Source organism: Macrotis lagotis, chromosome X, assembly GCF_037893015.1.
Source record: "Macrotis lagotis isolate mMagLag1 chromosome X, bilby.v1.9.chrom.fasta, whole genome shotgun sequence".
Lineage (NCBI taxonomy): Eukaryota > Metazoa > Chordata > Mammalia > Peramelemorphia > Peramelidae > Macrotis > Macrotis lagotis.
Genome location: NC_133666.1, coordinates 637053951 through 637071394, shown reverse-complemented (window position 1 = coordinate 637071394; position 17444 = coordinate 637053951). Strand labels below are relative to the sequence as shown.

Below are 17444 nucleotides of genomic sequence, written 5' to 3'. Positions count from 1 at the left end.
TTTCTTTCTTTGCCAACACCAGGCCCGGGGGTCCCTCCCTCAACGCACATCGCAGCTTGCCTGCCAAAGGCCCGGCCTGAGCCCCCCCCCCTCCCTGAATAGCCGGAGCCTCAGGCCCCCGGCTAGAGTCCTGACTCACGTGCCCCGGTCCCCCAGGGCTCGGGGGTCCTCCCTGGGTGACGGCCCTGCTGCCCCCCAGCCGCGCGCCTGGCCAAGGGCGGGGCTGCGGCCTCTATGGCTTTTCTGCAGGCGCGGGCGGGCGCCCCCCGCGGCCTGGCCCCCCCCCCCCGGGCCCTCAGCCCCCTCCCCGGGGCCCAGCCCCCCGCGGAGGTGGCGGGCGCGGAGGGCCCCCCTCACCGGGCCGGGCCGGGCGGCGCCCTAGGGCCCCGGCCCCGCCCCCGGCCCCGCCCCCGGCCCGGCCCCGCCCTCCTCGGCCGAGCGCGTGTCGGACTTGAGCTTGACGAACTCCTTGGCCACCTCGTCGTTGCTGCGCTGGGACAGGATGCGCAGCACCGTGAGGCCCGTGTCGTCCATGTGGATGCGGCGGCCCAGGGGCAGCCAGCAGGCGCAGCTCCCGCGCTGCAGCAGCTCCTTCAGCTGCAGCACCGCCAGCCCCACGGTGCGGTCCTCGCGGGCGAAGCAGTAGTCCTTGACGCACACCTGCAGCTCGTAGCACTCGGGCCCGGCGTCCGCGCTCAGCGTGCTGGGGCGGGGGGCGGGAGTGAGGGGGCGCCGCCAGCTCCGGCCCCCGGCGCCCCGCATTGGGGGGAGTCAGTCAGTCCCAAAGCGGGGCCGCCCACCCCTGGTGCCCCCCGCCCCCCATTGGGGGGATTCAGTCAGTCCCAAAGCGGGGCCGCCCACCCCTGGTGCCCCCCGCCCCCCATTGGGGGGGATTCAGTCAGTCCCAAAGCGGGGCCGCCCACCCCTGGTGCCCCCCGCCCCCCATTGGGGGGATTCAGTCAGTCCCAAAGCGGGGCCGCCCACCCCTGGTGCCCCCCTGCCCCCCATTGGGGGGATTCAGTCAGTCCCAAAGCGGGGCCGCCCACCCCTGGTGCCCCCCTGCCCCCCATTGGGGGGATTCAGTCAGTCCCAAAGCGGGGCCGCCCACCCCTGGTGCCCCCCGCCCCCCCATTGGGGGGATTCAGTCAGTCCCAAAGCGGGGCCGCCCACCCCTGGTGCCCCCCCCGCGGGCTCCGAGCCCCTGGCAGCGGCCCCGTGCGGCCCTGGCACCCCCGCAGGCCTCCGCACAGAGGGCACCCGGGTGGGCCTCGCACCGGCCGCCCCCCTGGCTGTGCCCTGTACCCGCTGCGGGCAGCGCCGAAGGTGAGGCGCTAAAGGAGCGCGCGCAGGTTTGCGCCCGGCCCAGCCCCACTCACAATTGGAAGGTCTCGTTGTACTTGGGAGCCCAGCTGTTGTTCTTGGACTTGGTGGCAAATTTCCTCTTCTTGTCGCTAAGCTGGGGCCCGATGATGTTGACCTCGATGAAGGGCCGGAAGATGCCCGACGTCTGCCACTTGAGGTCGTTGGCAGCCACCACTGTTCCCGAGGAAGGAGGGGGCAAGTGAGGCTCCGGGCAGAGGCCCCAGGCCCGACTACGGGATGAGTGCCCTCCAGGGCACGGGAGGCTGGCCCACCCCGCTACCTCAGACTTACCTTTCACTGTCACCTTGTGTTCCCCGGTACCTGGGTGGGTGAAGAGCTCCACATGGACAGAAACCTCACCGACAGGGTCATCCACGCCGGATCCTGATGGCGGCAGCGGAGGAGACAGGGGTGTGAGTTTTGCCCTCCTCTTGGAGACCACACAAAGCCGTGTTCTCCACACACCCCACCCCACCCCGTGCTGGCGGCCTCAGGTCAACAACACTGTTGGGACGGGTCATTCAAGAGGGCCGTGGGGAGGGGGGGGTCATGAAGTGAGAGCAGGAAGAGTCCTGGACGGGGAGAATAGTGAATGACCTTAGTGTCAGGCCGGCAGCCCTAGCTTTAACCCTCTCTTTAAAGTCCACCTCCAGCACTAACTGAGCAGCCATTACTTCACCTCTCTAAGCTTCAGTTTCTCCATCATACACACGTCCACAGAGTTATTGTGACAGATAGACGAGACCACAAAATTTCAGAGTTCGGAGCCTGAGAAATACTGGGGATAAAATCTACAACTTGCCCAACGAGTCATCACCCAACGTCTTCATGGAGACCTTCAATAAGGGACAATATGAGTCTGTGGCTCTTATTTTTAAACGGTTGCCACCCCTTTTCCTACTTTACTTAGCATGATTCCTTCACCCAGCTATTAGAAGTGTTTGAGGAGGCCATGGTCCTAGGGGAAACCCTCGCAAAGGCCTCCAAAAGAATGTAAGCTCCTGGACGACAGGAACAACTTCCCGATGCCTTTGTCAGTTTCTTGCCCAGTACTTCTGGCCCATAGTAGATGCTTGCTGAACTGAACCTACCACATCCTAATGCATCCCTTTACAGGTTTAGAGTTCCAGTTATTCTAGTTCCCTCCTCTGCCTTCTTACATCTATCTTACTTTTCTTCCCACTTTCTACTTGTTGCTCTTTCTTCTGCCCTCTAGGACCCAATAGGGAACATTTAATCTCTCTTCCACGTGACAATCCTTTGAGAAAACTTGAAGACAGCTCCCACCTCCCTCCAGGTCTTCTCTTCTCTAGGGTAAACAGCCTCAGCTCCTTCAACCTTTTCATCCATCCTCCCTGCCCATCTCTGGACACTCTCCAGATTATCAGTGTCCTTCCTAAGTGATGCCATTGTGAGCCCAACAGATGGGGTCTGACCCGGGCAAAATGTGAAGGACCTATCACCCCCTGACTCCTGGAAGCTGTAAGTCTTTTAAAGCAGACTAAGATCAAATAAATCCTTTAGGCTGCCACATCATACTGTTGACTAACATCCATATCAAAGTTGTCTCCTGTTGAGAATGTGGTCCACTAAATCCCCTAGATTATTTTCAAACAGTTGTTGGAAATAATATACGTAAAGTGCTTTATACAACTTAAAGGATCTGGTTAAGGATAATTTACTTTTTTTTTTAGATTTTTTTGTAAGTCAAATGGGGTTAAGTGGCTTGCCCAAGGGCACACAACTAGGTAATTATTAAGTGTCTGAGGGCAGATTTGAACTCAGGTCCTCATGACTCCAGAGCCAGTGTTCTATCCACTGAGCCACCTAGTTGCCCCAATAATTTACTATTTATATAGTACTTTAAGGTTTTCAACTGGGATGTAAATATCTCAGGTGATCCTCAAAATGGTCCTGAGAGATATACACTAATATTATTCCCATTTTTTTCATTTGTGTCCGATTCTTCATTACCCCTTTTGGGGCTTTTTGGTAAGGATACCGGAATATTTTGCCATTTCCTTCTCTGTTCATTTTACAGATGAGGCAAACAAGGTCAAGTGATTTAACTTGCCCAAAGTCACTCAGCTAATAAGTGTCTGAAGCCAGAGTTGAACTCAGGTAGATGAGTCTTCCTGACTGGGCTGGCATTCTATTCACTGTGCTACCTTAGCTTAACTGTATATATGAGAAAACTGAAGCTGAGAGTGCTTTAGTGACTCATTTTTAGGGTCTCACAGCTGCTAGGGTCTGAAGCAGAATTTTCAATGGTACTTTATTGCCTTTAGGCTTTGCAGCAACTGGGTGGTGAAGTGGTGTCAAATCAAATAGAAATGGGGCTACTACACTATACATAAAGATCCCTAGTTGACTATAAGTGAACTTGGAAAACCACATATTAACATTAGCTATATTCTATTGTATTTTTCTTAAATATTTTCCCATTATATTTTAAACTGGTTGCTCTTGGGAGTATTGGAAACTGTGCATTTGATACCTTTAGTGTATAGAAGCTGTATCTTAAGAATTCAAATACTTTCTAGATGTATGGCCCTGCACAAGTCAATTAACCTCTCTCATCCTCACTTTCCTGCTTTGCAAATTTGGGATTATAAAATTTGCTTCATAGATTTGTAAGCATCAAATGAGATAAAATATATAAATAGCTATGTGAATATATTAGCTATCATCAACATCATCATCACTATCATTATTAAAATACCAACTTCTCAGTCTGGTATTTAAAGATCCAGACAGTTTGGCTGCCATCTACTTTTCCAGTTTTATTCCATGTTACTCCCCTTTCACACACACACACACACACACACACACACACACACACACACACACACTCAGTTCACTTGCTCTTCTTTTAGCCAGAACCTGGCCTCCCATCTCCTACCTTCCTACCTTTATACCTTATAGCAAGCTGCCTCCTATGCCTACAATGCCTCCTGACCTCTATCTCTTAGAATCCCCAGCTTCATTCAAGGCTTAGCCAAATGTTAGCTCTTAGAAGACTTTTGGAATCTCCCTGCTTGTTAGTACTTTTTTTTCCTCCCCTGTTTATCTTGTATTTAGTTACATGTTTACATGTGACACCCTTCCACACACCTCTTCTCCACCCAGGAGAATATAAACCACTTGAGGCCAGGGATCCTTTTCTTTTTATCTTTATTTCCATTGCCAAGGATATTGCCCTTCACACAAGAGACATTTACTATATGATCATTATGCTTGATTAGGAAAACACCTTTTGATGGCAAGTATGTCAATTTAACTTGGCTTTTTTTCAGAATCTCATTAGGAACTTATGGCATCAACTAGCATCACATGCAAGGCATTGTGGGGTAGTGGATGACACACATGAGCTTAGAATCAAGAGAGATAGGCTTAAATTCTGCCTCTGACACTTATTAGATTTGTGATCATGTACAAACCCTAATAACTTAACAGGGGTGGGAACCTTTTTTCTGTCAAGGATCATTTGGAAATTTATAACATCATTTGACTGACATATTTGGTTAAATATTTAATTAATTCACTTCTAAAAAGACCCTCCTAGATTTATTGAATTTCGAGTCCTAACTGCAGTTGCAGTTGCAATGCCAGACCAAATGATTTTGCCTGGCTCAGCTTCTTTGTCTATCAAATGGGATAATAACACTTCTACTACCTACCACATGAAGTGATTGTGAGAGAATCATTTGGGAAACCTTGCAATATAATAAACAGAAATAAATGCGAGTTGCTTGGACTTCAATTGTTATGTTAGGATGAACATGGTCTAATGGAAAGACATCTGGACTGGGAATCAGGGACATGAATCCTAGTCTCTTCTTTGCCACCTATATTGTTCCATCTCTTGATCTCACTTTTCTCAGCTGTAAAACAAGAGGGCTTGACAAGACAGTCCCTAAGATTGCTTCCAGCTTCAGGGCTTTATGTTCTTAGGCACCATTCAGCTCTGACCTCTATGTTCTGGGTCAGACAATCACTTGTCTTACTTTGCTGTGATTCTACAAGCTGGATACTGCTTCCCTGAGGGACTAAGAGAAATGATCTTTTTTCCATTGTAAATTGTGCTTCCTCTAGGGGAGGCAAACCAATGAAAAGCACCTGCTTAGTTTGCTGTCATCAATTATCTGTCAATTTGAAACATTTTTCTCAGAACATTCTAAAACCTATCACTCAGCTGCAGAGTTTTACTATTTTGCATATTTCCATTTTTCCCAACTTTGTATTCTTTAATCACTACATTTAGTATAAGTGTCTGGCCCTTATAGATTCTGAATAAATATTTATTGAATTGAATTGGTCAGCCTCCTAGCTTTGTGCTCCCCCCTCCCAACTAACTTGGTATCACCCTCACTTAACTCCCCCCCATTCTCAAAAGATGACAAATATCCAAACTAAACTCAACTTGGATGAAGAGTTTAACCATGGTGTCCATAGGCCAGGCTTTCTCTTGTGGCCATGAATAATAGAAATTACTTTATGTCATGTCAGAAAAATGCAGTTATTGACTTGGTTCTTGAACAGTATTCTAAGGTTCCTTCAAGATTCATCATTCTAGGGGGCAGCTAGGTTGTGCAATGGATAGAGCACTGGCCCTGGAGTCAGGAGGACCTGAGTTCAAATCCAGTCTCACACACTTAATAATTACCTAGCTGTGTGGCCTTGGGCAAGTCACTTGACCCCATTGCCTTAAATAAAAATTAAAAAAAAGATTTGTTTTTCTGTGTCCAAGATTTCTTCTCAGTCCTGACATTCTACATTCTAAAGTCCTTTCCAGTTCTGGTATGTTATTCTGTTTGAAGGTAACTCCCGGGTCTATATTTTGTGTTCTGTGTTCTAAGATCTAGCATTCTGTGGTCCACATTCTAAGCTCTCTTCTCTTTCTGGTTTTCTGTACCCTTAAGTTTCCTCCCAGCTCCACAATTGTGCTCTATATTCTAGGGTCTCTTTTCTTTCTTATTTTTTTATGTTGTAATCCTTTCTAGCTCTAAAAATCTTCCAGCTCTGACACTCTGTTTTTAAGCAATGCTGGAGAATGAGACAATGGTGTTTTCTTCAGCACTATCTTGGGCAGAGAAAGCATGAGATTTCTGTATCCTAGGATGAGTAAAGCCCAGAAGAATAAAGGGTGGGCCAAGAGAACGGAATTGATGTCACTCATGTCTATTTCCTCATTGATCTTCCTTGATTTTCCTCATGAGAAGAGGATAAATCATGTCACCCATTACAGGCAGGTGATAGATTTAGGGTGTACCATAACTATTGAGGGAATTTGTTTCCCTTGGCTATACAAATTGATTCCAATTAATTGATATTTTTCTTTTTTTTTAGTTTTTTTTTGCAAGGCAATGGGGTTAAGTGGCTTGTCCAAGGTCACACAGCTAGGTAATTATTAAGTGTCTGAGGCCAGATTTGAACTCAGGTCCTCTGCACCACCTAGCTGCTCCTAATTGATATTTCTCTCTCCCTCTTTTTTTTTTATTACTGGAGGACAAGAAGAAAAGATGGTGAAAAAATTTAAGATAGAAAGGTGGGGGGATGCTACATATGTGAAATGTATGCCCTTTCTGGTGAGACCATTGTAATATTACTTTGTTATAAGAGACCTTTCATAAACTAACTTGTAAATGTTTATAATATGTTTAAAAAAGGTTTAAAATGAAAAAAGGGCAATAAAAGAACTGTTGTTCTTAAAGAGATTATGACTTCATGGAGGTGATAGCAGGATAAGCAAATGATTTGGATTTGAGTGAGGGGTTGCTGCGCTAAGTCACCAGCCTCACTTTCTCCTCTGGAGCCAGTTGAGTCCAGTTGCTAGATGGATAATAGAACCACTTTAAGATGGTCCTGGATGCAACACAGTCATGGTTAAGTTCGTTGCCCAAGGTCACACAGCTAGTGATTGTCTAGTATCTGAGGGCAGATTTGAACTCAGGTCCTCCTGACTCCAGGGCTGGGGCTCCACCCACTGCACTACCTAGTTATCCAATATACTAACTGGTTGAAGTGACTATCCATTCTGTCGACAGTTGTTCTAGCTCTTTTGTGTCAGGTAATTCCAAACACTCTTTTGGCAGATACTTTGAATGGACCCTTCAGGGCCTCTCACCTTTGAGTAAATCACATAACATTGAAGCTTAATACAGAAAGGCAGACCCTAGTCCTGTTTATCCTAAGTAACTCTGTGAATTAAGCCTTAGTTCTTGTGCCCTGCCATACTGATGGCTCATGTGGCATCTGTGATGAACTAACATCCATAGGACCATAGAAGCTCACAGCTGGAAGGGATCACAGAAGACTGATCTAATTCTGGCCTAAATTGGAATCTTCTCAATAACATCCCTGACAATAACATCCCTGCTTGAACACCTCCAGTGCCAAGGAACTCACTACCAACAATTCATCCCTCTCCTTCAGTTGTTGGTTTGCTCTGATGAGCTTCTTACATTGAGCTCCAATCTGCTTCTCCTATGACTTCCACCCCTTGCTCCTAGTTCTTGGTTTTGGCAGAAAGAAAGAGCCAAATTCTCCTGCACATAACAGACCTTCATATACTTGAAGATAGCTATCATGTTCTTCCTAACTCTTCTCTCCTTTGATAAACATTCCCAGTTCCTTCAAATGATCCTCATGATCCTTCAGTCTACTGCTCTCTCTCTTTTATAGTTATTCTGACATGTCTCTATCCTTCCTGAAATATAGTTCCCCAAACATAATATTCCAATGTAGTCTGTCTAGGGGATAGATAGAGTAATATCACCCCTATCAATCTAGACTGGTCTCAGAGATGTATTTCAGGATCCCTCTGCATCCTTTCCATGCTGAATGTCAACCTGGCCTTGTGGGAAAAGAGAGATTAGGACCTACCTTCAAGTGGGACCAGTGACCGCCCAAAAGTGGAACCTGTTGCCGCCAGCAGTACAGGCCCAGTTCATCTCCCACTTTGCCCACCGTCCCCTGCCCCCCACCACACTGCAGGCAGCTCCCCATCCCCCATGAGGGCAGGCTTGCCAGATGGGACATGCAGCAGGTGGGTGGGACTGGAGGAAGTGGTGGCTGCGAAGGGGATGAGATGGGAATCATTTATTCCAAGCAGAACCATACCAGGCCAGCTTGGCTGGGGGCTAAAGAGAAGTAGATCCAGGCTGAGGAGACTCCATGGATCCCCTGCCCTGGGGGCTCAGACACTGAGCCCATCCCCTCACCCCCAACAAGTCACATGCTCAGCTTCATCTCCCTCCCCTCTGGAATCCGATGCTTTTTTTTTTTTTTTGCAAGCGTCAAACCAGACCCAAGGGAGTTCAGGATAAGGAGTGGAGAGGGTAAGAAGGGAGGATTGGAGGGTGGGTCACATATCGGGTAGGGCCAGGCCCCCAAGGCTAGGGAGAGAAAGGGAGAGAGAAGTGCTGGGCCTCCCACCATGGGATTGGGGGAGTCAGAGCCTGAGGCCCACCCTATTTTGCTGGCTCCAAGGGGAAGGGCCTTGCCAAGCTGCCCCTGTCCCCATATTTAAGGTCTGGTTCAGGGAAATGATGGGGGGAAAAGGTTGAATCCTTTCTTCAGAATTTGAGGCATGTACCAAATGAGGCATTGGGTGGTGCCAGAATGCAGCCTGAGAGAACTGGGATCTGGAATGGGAAAAATAGGATCTAGCTCAGAACAAGAATCTAATCTGGTCCAGGAAAGGACAGGATCAATGAATCAATTCAGAAGAATGAGAACCTAAAATTCAGATCAATAAATATGTATTTGGAATCAACTCTTGAAGAAATAGGAAAAAATCCTGCATGTAGTTTAGAAAATCTGGGATCTTAGGTCCCAGGATTTCTTCTCAGTGATTCCCGAGCTAGGCTTTTGGTGGGGAAGTGGTGTAATATTGTGGCCCAGAGCCTTTCTCTTTCCTATCCTCCCCTTTGGAACCAGCAACCTGCTGTGTCCTCCCATTCACCAATCTTCCTGTCCCTCCCCCAGCTCAGATCCTAAATCCCTGGCCCCATGGTGGAGAGGGGAAAGTTGGGGCTGAGGTGGCCCCAGTGGGTATGAGCATAGCAGGCCTGGATCAGCTACCAGGCCAGCCAGGGGGACAGAGGGAGGGAGCAAGGGAGGGGACCTTTTTACTAGCTGGGGCATTGGGAGGGTGCTTCAGGAGTGAGGGGCAGTGACCAGGGCGCCGAGAGTGCAGGGAGAAGGTACCAGGGACGGCAGGCGGGCATAGAGACGTACCCTTCTCAGGATAAATTTCTTCACTAAGAGTAAACCTAATACCTTTTCCACCATGAACTAGTAAAAGGCGAAAGGAGAGACATAGAGAGAGGAAAAAGATAAAGAAAGAAAGGAATAGGGAAGCGGACAATAAAATGAGGAAAACACAGAGAGGCAGAGAAACAGGAGATAGACAATTAGAGACAGGCAGAGAGGTAGAGATTATGAAATAATAGAGAAAAAACAACAGACACAGAGAGATATGTAGGAGAAAGTGAGAAAGTCACCGAGACCCACAAAAGAACAGAGAGATGAAGATTGATAAACAGAAAGAGAACCAAGAGACAAGGAGACAAGAGAGAAAAGACAAGGAGAAGAGGGACAGGGAGAGAGCAACAGTGTTGTAGAGGGAGAAGGGGAGAGTAAGGAGAGGATTGGGAGTTGAAAGGAAGGAAAAACAAGAAAGAGAGAAACATCAGCTCCCAACAGACAGACAGATAGACAGACGAGACAGACTGACCCTTTGGGGCTGTGAGGGGCAAGAGTTTGGTCAGAACATTACAGTAGCAGGCAGAGGAGGGGAAGGTCTATGGCCCCCAGTCCTACTTCCCTCAGCATCTCAGTCTTTGTATTTCCAGATACCCCTTCCCCCCAAACTCAAGGACTGGTGGGGACTTGTGAAGGGCATCTCAATCACTCTTCCCGGCTTCTGAGTTTACCAGGAATAGCCTTGTCCAAACCAGGATTGGGCTAAATCAGATGAAAATTAAGAAGTCTATCCTATTTAATCTCTATCCCCACTGACTCTCAGTCAGGCCCAACCTTCACAGGGGTCTCTCTGTAGAAATGAGGAAGAATCACACTCAACAATAATCACTTTAGAAGACCATTCCAAGATTCCGTCCTGTCTTCATGTTTCCCCACCCTCTCAAAGGTTGCCTCTAAATGAATCTCTGACATGGAAAATGGCACTTTGAACAGGGAGATGCTCAGAGAGTCAGTAATCCAGCTCAGAATAGAATTGAGGTGCCTACTCAAGCTCCCATCTACATGGACCTGCCTCCCACTAGCCCCGTGGTTGTTGATGGGGGTAGAGAAGCTCTGTGAGGCAGTCTGTAGCCTCTTCCATGGGCAGATGCTTCCCTCCTTTCCCCACTACCTAGTCACTTCAGTCTTAGGTGCTGACTCAGAAAGGGACCAAGAGAGGAGAGGAGGCCAGAGACATTAACCTCCCTCATCCTCCCTTGTCCTTAACCCAAACCAAGGGACATGGGAATTCTTGCTTCCTGGCAAAAAACTTGGCACAGAAGTTAGTTTGGGATATCCTCATCCCTTCTTATCAGTGACTGTCCACAAATGTTCAACTCCAAAATTATGTTCCTCTGATCTCTGACGACTAATATCCTGTGAGTCTTGACCTTTCTCTTGTGGTAGCATAGAGGCTCTTACCAAACCTCTTCCAATGCTGCTCCTTCCTCCCCGCCCCACCTCCTCATTCTATGACCCAACCTGGAACAAAGACTTTGAGGGCGAAAGAAGAAGACACCTGCTATTGATTAGAGATGAATGGACTGAGGGACACCTGGGCTTTCTTTGTGTTCTCAGTGCCTAGGCTTGGGCAACAGGCACAAACCTCCCTCCCCTCCCCCATACTATGGCTCAGATGTGGGCAAGAGAAAGAGGTGGGCAGACCTTACCCTGAGCTGACTGGGTCTGGACAAAAGTTTTGATGAGCAGGTCTGTGGCCTGTGTGTAGAGAGACAGGGCGTAGCGGAGGGACTGCAGGTCTGGGCTCTTTTCCAAGAAGGTCTTCTTGAGCCCCACACCACCAGCATGGAAGTATTGCTATGAAGAGAAAGGATGGATCAGGGGTGGCTCCCAAAGACTCTCAGCTCCCAAAGCCACATTTTCCCAGTGGCTTTCCACAGTATCAACCCATAATTGGTATGATGGAGTGATTTCAGGAAGGAGCATCAAAATGTATGGGTTCTATTCCCAACTCTTATCCCTCACTTGCAATTTATCTGGCAAAATCCCTTCCTATCTCTGGGTCCCAGCTACATACAATCCATAGCATTTCTTAAGTAATTAGTATTTTCAAGGTATTATGTAATCACTGGGTATAGAAAGTCAAAAGCATAGTTTCTTTCCCTCAAAAAGCTCACATTGTAATGGGGAAGACTCCATACATGTCCAGAAAAGAACAGGTTTGAGCTGGAGGGTGTCCAAGGTATTTTCTATCTCAGATAGCAAACATTTTAGATCCTAAATTCTTTTCTAGCTCTGTTAAATAAGTTTTAATTTCTCCTTCTTTAATATGTTCCAAGGTTTTAAATCTAAATTTGATTCATTGGCTATTAATAAAATTTAAATTTAAAATGTTCTAAGGTCCTTTCTAGTTTTGACATTGTGTATTCTAAAGTCTCCCACCCTGATATTCTCCTTCCTTCCTCAATGATTTCAGTGAACTATTTCAAGTCTTCAAGTCCTTCCATCTTAACTCCTGCCCTCATACCAGGAAACATCTCTATATCTCTACACATGAATATATATATACATATATATATATATATATATATATATATATATACTTAATATGTTGATGTTCTCCAGCTCTTCACTCTGCTCAAACCTCATGCGCTCATTCTACCTCAACTCTACACACACAAAGATGGCCAGGCCATGGATCTTGCCACCAATCATAACTATTTCACTTCATGTTCATAAATTGTCATATGACTTTACCTGACCATGATATTTTAGCTTCCTATATTTTTCTGTGCTTAATGACCTCTTTCTTTATCCTTACTTTGCTTGTGACTTCTCAGACCAAAATTCTCTTCGCTGAAAAACTGCTCTTAAATATCTCCTACTTTTAGAATGTAAGTTCTTTGAGGGCAAATAGTAAAAAAAGGATTTATTTATAGCCTACTTAAAAGGTACCTGATATATAACAGGTACCTAATAAATGCTTTTTTAATTAATTCATTCATAATACATCATTCCTGAAACTAAATTCCTAAGATTTTTACCACTATTCTTGTTCAGTTTATAGACAAGGTAGTCTATCACTCAAAGCCTGGTCCATCTGAAAATCCTAAATTCTGAAATTTTCCTCTCAGGCCATGACCATTTCCACTTTTTTTCCTCTCCCCTATTCCTTTCCTATCCTTTCTTCACTCTCATTATAACCTTTGGATCCTGCTGCAGAGTCCCCAGGTTAGTTACTAAACTTCTCTGAACTATAGTTTCTTTTCTGTAAAATCTTGGTTTTGATATCTGCAATACTTACTTTATAGGGTTGATTTGCTATATGATATAACATTGAAATGATATAGTGTATATTATAAATATAAAATTATGTCTATCTATACCATTATAGATATTATAATTTATATTGTTCAAATGGCATATATTTGTTATAAATTGTATATTATTTATGTTTATATTATTATAATAATGAGGTTTGTCCTTTGTTCTCCAAAAAGACCATGACATCAGGGAAGTGATGCCATGACAAGCATGTGAATTGGATTTGAATGAGGTGGGTGCTGTGCTAAGTCACCAGTCTCACTTTTTCCTCCAGAACTATCTGGGTCCAGTGACCATATATAAATCAAGATGACTGGAGATGGCCCTGGATGTGAGGTAGTCAGGATTAAGTGACTTGCCCAAGGTCACACAGCTAGCAAGTGGCAATTAACTGAAACCACATTTGAATCCTGGTCCTCCTGACTTCAGAACTGGAGCTCTATCCACTGTACCACCTCCCTGCCTCTATATTGTTATATGAGGTATATAAGATATTATATATTAATTTATATTATAAATTTTCAAATTATATCATGTCTATTTATATGTTGGTTATCATTATCTGTCTTTGGACACCCTGAACCAAGCCTATTAGCTTGTATATTCTTCTCAGGGTTCCAATCCTGACCCCCTGGACTTTCTCTATTGTCTCAAAGCAGCATCCACATACTGGAAGGAAATCTTCCAGGCCAGTCAGGTCTTCATTCCTCTTCTGATTTCATATTCTCAACTGTGCTCCCTATGATTACCTTCTCCTTTTCCCACTCTTTCATCTTCCTTTTATGTGTAGTTTCCAAGAGCAGGGAGCCACTGGACCCAGATGGTTCCAGAGAAGAAAGTGAAACTAGTGACTTAACACAGGCCCCCCCACTCAAATCCAATTCATGTGCTTGTCATGCATCAACTTCCTGATGTCATGGTCTTCCAGAACATCATCATGTACAGTCTTCTACTGTTAGAACACAAGATCCTTGAGGGCAGGCATTGCCTTTCTTAATGTTTGGATTTGTATTCTCAGCAACCTAACATAGTGCTTAGTATCTAAAAAATAATAAATACTTCTTGACTTGATTTGACTAGGTGCTTAAATGTTTGTTGAACTAAATTTGGAAGCTGAGTTCTAAGGGTCTTCCCAACTCTGACATTCTATGTTCCAGGGTCCTTCCAAAATCTGGCATTTTGTCTTCTATCCTCCATGCTCTGATCTCCTATGTTCTAAGGGCCCCTCCTCGCTCTGACACTCCAGGTTCTAAGGGCCCTCCTAGCTCTGATTTGCTCCTTCTTCTGGTGTTCTTGGGTTGGGATTACTTACCTTGATAGTGTCCAGAGCCAACTCCACTACTGCACACTGCTTGGGGGTTAAGCTCTTAGCCTCTTCTCGTACCATATGGTCCTAGGTCAGAGCACAGAGGGAAGAAGGTTAAAGGACTGTCTATTGGCCCACTAATTCAGTTCCTTGGTGATCCATCTGCCCAGGCTTGGCAACAAGACATCCATGGGCATTGGATTGGATGGGTGGCCTGCGGGGAGGAATTTTAAACAGTCTATATTCTATGAGCAGGTTCCTGGGAAATGGAAGTAGAGGTCAAGGATGGAACCTTTTATAGCCTCTATCCCTCACCTCAGGCTCCATTTGGATAATCTGAAACATGAACTGAGGAAATGGATATGAAGATTCCTGCCCCAAATTGCCACTATGTGACCTCCCCAGATCTATCCCCATCAAAAACCCCAGCTTACCTTGAGCTTTGAGAGTTGACCCAGCTCCTTGGCAGCATTAAAAATCATTTGAGTCCCCTGCAGAACAGAGAGATACCCAGGGAAGGGGGTAAGTATATGGTTGCAAGGTTCCATGTCCCTGGGTTGCACCCCACCCTCCTCCACAGAGAATCATCCCTTCACTGAACCTGGGCTGAGCTACCTCACACTCCATAGGAATGATGTGCCCAGTGTTATGGTAACAGGGAGGAAAACCCCATGGCATTATGGCATGATGGAGGATGAGAGGGTAAATACAAGTCCATGGCTGTGGATAGACTCCAGGGACATTGACTCTATCCCTGCTCAGTCTCAAGATCCCTGGACTTCAGAGGATGCCATGGTAGGCCATTCTGAGGTGATCCCAGAGCTTCGAGGGGATGCTGACTTTTATGGCTCCCTGTCCTGTAGTGCCAGCACTCTTAGGCAGGAGTGTTTGGCTTGGGACTGCTTTCCTGGACAGAAATTGCCCTCATCTCTAGGGGAAGTCATGTCCTTACCCCAACAAATGCAGAATCTTAAAAAGTTATGCCCTTCCCCTCAAGAGCTCAAAGTGCCAGAAACAAGAAAGAAGATTGGGGGGAGAAATATAAGAGAAAGTAGAGTCTGGTGGGAGGCAAGAGTCCAGATGTTACTAGGCACAGGCTAGGTAGTGGCTGAAGGCAAGTGGTCATTGTGCCAATTCCTTGTCCTGACCAGAGTCTCAAGTATAGGATCTGGGAAGGTTTCCAGAGAAGGAGGTAGTCCCTCCCATATGGCTCCTGAGCTCTGTCTTCTTGGAAAGGAATGAGTGTGATGATTTCAGGAGAAGCTGATGATGACCCTCATTGAAAAGCACTCCATTTACCCTTTTGGTGCACACCTCTGCCAACATCCCAACTCATGAATGCCACAATAAGTGAGGACTTGGCAAAGGGTAGTCCATGGGAGGCAGTATGGCATAAGAGAACAAGTCAGGGATCCTATACCCTGGCCACTACCTTATTGTGTGGCCTTGGGCAAGTCACCTCTACTTTTGGATCTCCATTTCTCTATCCCTAAAATGTAGAGATTGGAATAGAAGGATCTTAAAGTCTCCTTTATGATTCTATGATTCTTTAACTAACTAACTGTATGATCATGGGCAACATCCCTTCCTCAATCAGAACCTTTGTCTGGTTTCTTGTCAGTCACATGATGATGATTAATTCCTGCCTGGCCTACCTCTGGGAAGGTGTAATGAGACTAATTCAACAAAGGGTGTTGAAAAGAACCAAGAAAGTCCAGAACCAATGGACTGAGTTCATTCTTTAGGAGGTTTCTGGGGCTACTGGCCTCTGATCTCCAGCCCATCCATTCCTCCTCCCCCCACCAACATGAATAAGCCGGCCAGCCGGACAGACAGAGAAAAGAGAGCGGACAGACAGGGGGACAGCATGGGTGCCCAGCTCTTCCCACCCTGGGGGGAGAGACTTTGGGGAACACAGGATCACAGAGGTGAGAGGTTTAGGAAGGGAGTAGTGGGGTGCAAGGAGAGAAAGGAGGGGCATATATAGAGGGGCAAGCCAGACAGACAGTGAGAGACCAACATCTTACGTCTGAGTGGCTGGGGAGTTTCACCCTGCCCTGTGGAGAGAATAGGAGTTCAGAGTTTGGTTGACTGTTGGGGGGGTGGTCAGTTGGACTTCCCTTCCTATTTTCCCACCCTCTATCCTTAACCTGAGCTCAGCTCAGGAGCCTGCCTAATTTTCCTGCCCATCCCTCTCATTCTCCCACTACCCACCAACTAGATTAAAATCCCTTTCCCAGCCCCCAACCAATCAGTCCCTCTCATTTCATCCTTGGATGGGGGACTCACAATTCAAGGTTACCATTCTAGTTCCACTAGGTTCCTTGCTGTGGAGATATAGTTGTCTTCCACATTGAAAGGCTCTAGGCCACAGCATAAGAGCCAGCCCCCCCCCACCAGGGATGGGTGCCCTCTTCTCCTGAATCCTTCTCTTAGAGGAGAGGCAGGGGTACCCGGCTCTCTCCAGCCCAACCCTCAACCTCTAACTCCCACAAAACTTGACCCTGGACTCTTGGGAAGGAGGAGGGAATTACACAGTCTGACTCCACATACACAATCCTCACACATAGTCATATACACCTCAGCACACATATGCCATACACACAAAACACAGAAATTTCAAAAGAAAAGTCACATGGACCCAAACGATCATATCCAAACAATCACAGAAACTCAAATGTCGAGAATCACAGAAGCTCAAATTTTGAATCGAGTTCAACCTGTCCCTGAACAGGATTTTCTCCATAATAGCTCCAACAAATGGTTATCTGTTCACTGCTTGGACTTCCCAGGAGAAAAGCGGATGCTTGCATAAAGCAGTATACTATGTTCCTGTCACTTCCCCCATCCTCACCTCTACATAGCACTTCATTTGTGTCTTGTGGGGCCAAGCAGAACGAATCTAATCCCTTTGACAAACGACAGCCCTTAAAATCCTGGAAGGCAACTATTATATCGTCTTTCCACAGATCCTCATTTTACATGCTCTCTAACCCTCTCACCATCCTGGGCATCCTCTTCTTGGATTTTGATGTCCCTATGGAACCAGTATAAATTCTGGTGCCCAGAAAAGACTGGGTCTGACCAGGGCAGAGTACAGCTAGGCTATTACATCCTTTTTGGGAGGCTGGCTGTATTTGATTGTTTGTCTTTGTTGTTTAGTTATTTTTTAGTTTAGCGAGGAACAACTAATACTATTTATTTGGACATTTGTGCTATGGGAAATATAGACTGTATTCTTTGC

The 17444-nt window shown here is 46.4% G+C and overlaps 1 protein-coding gene across 1 annotated transcript in view; it reads right to left on the bottom strand.

The window, feature by feature from the left end:
- Positions 1-378: 378 nt before the first annotated feature.
- The window catches only part of UNC13A (unc-13 homolog A), a 72939-nt gene continuing 55873 nt past the window's right edge, over positions 379-17444 (bottom strand). The window contains exons 35-41 of the mRNA XM_074202196.1: positions 16228-16257; positions 14635-14691; positions 14207-14287; positions 11280-11427; positions 1654-1746; positions 1377-1536; positions 379-703 (exon numbers count right to left, since the gene is read on the bottom strand). Coding sequence (XP_074058297.1) covers positions 379-703; positions 1377-1536; positions 1654-1746; positions 11280-11427; positions 14207-14287; positions 14635-14691; positions 16228-16257 — 894 coding nt within the window. The remainder of the gene's footprint in view (positions 704-1376; positions 1537-1653; positions 1747-11279; positions 11428-14206; positions 14288-14634; positions 14692-16227; positions 16258-17444) is intronic.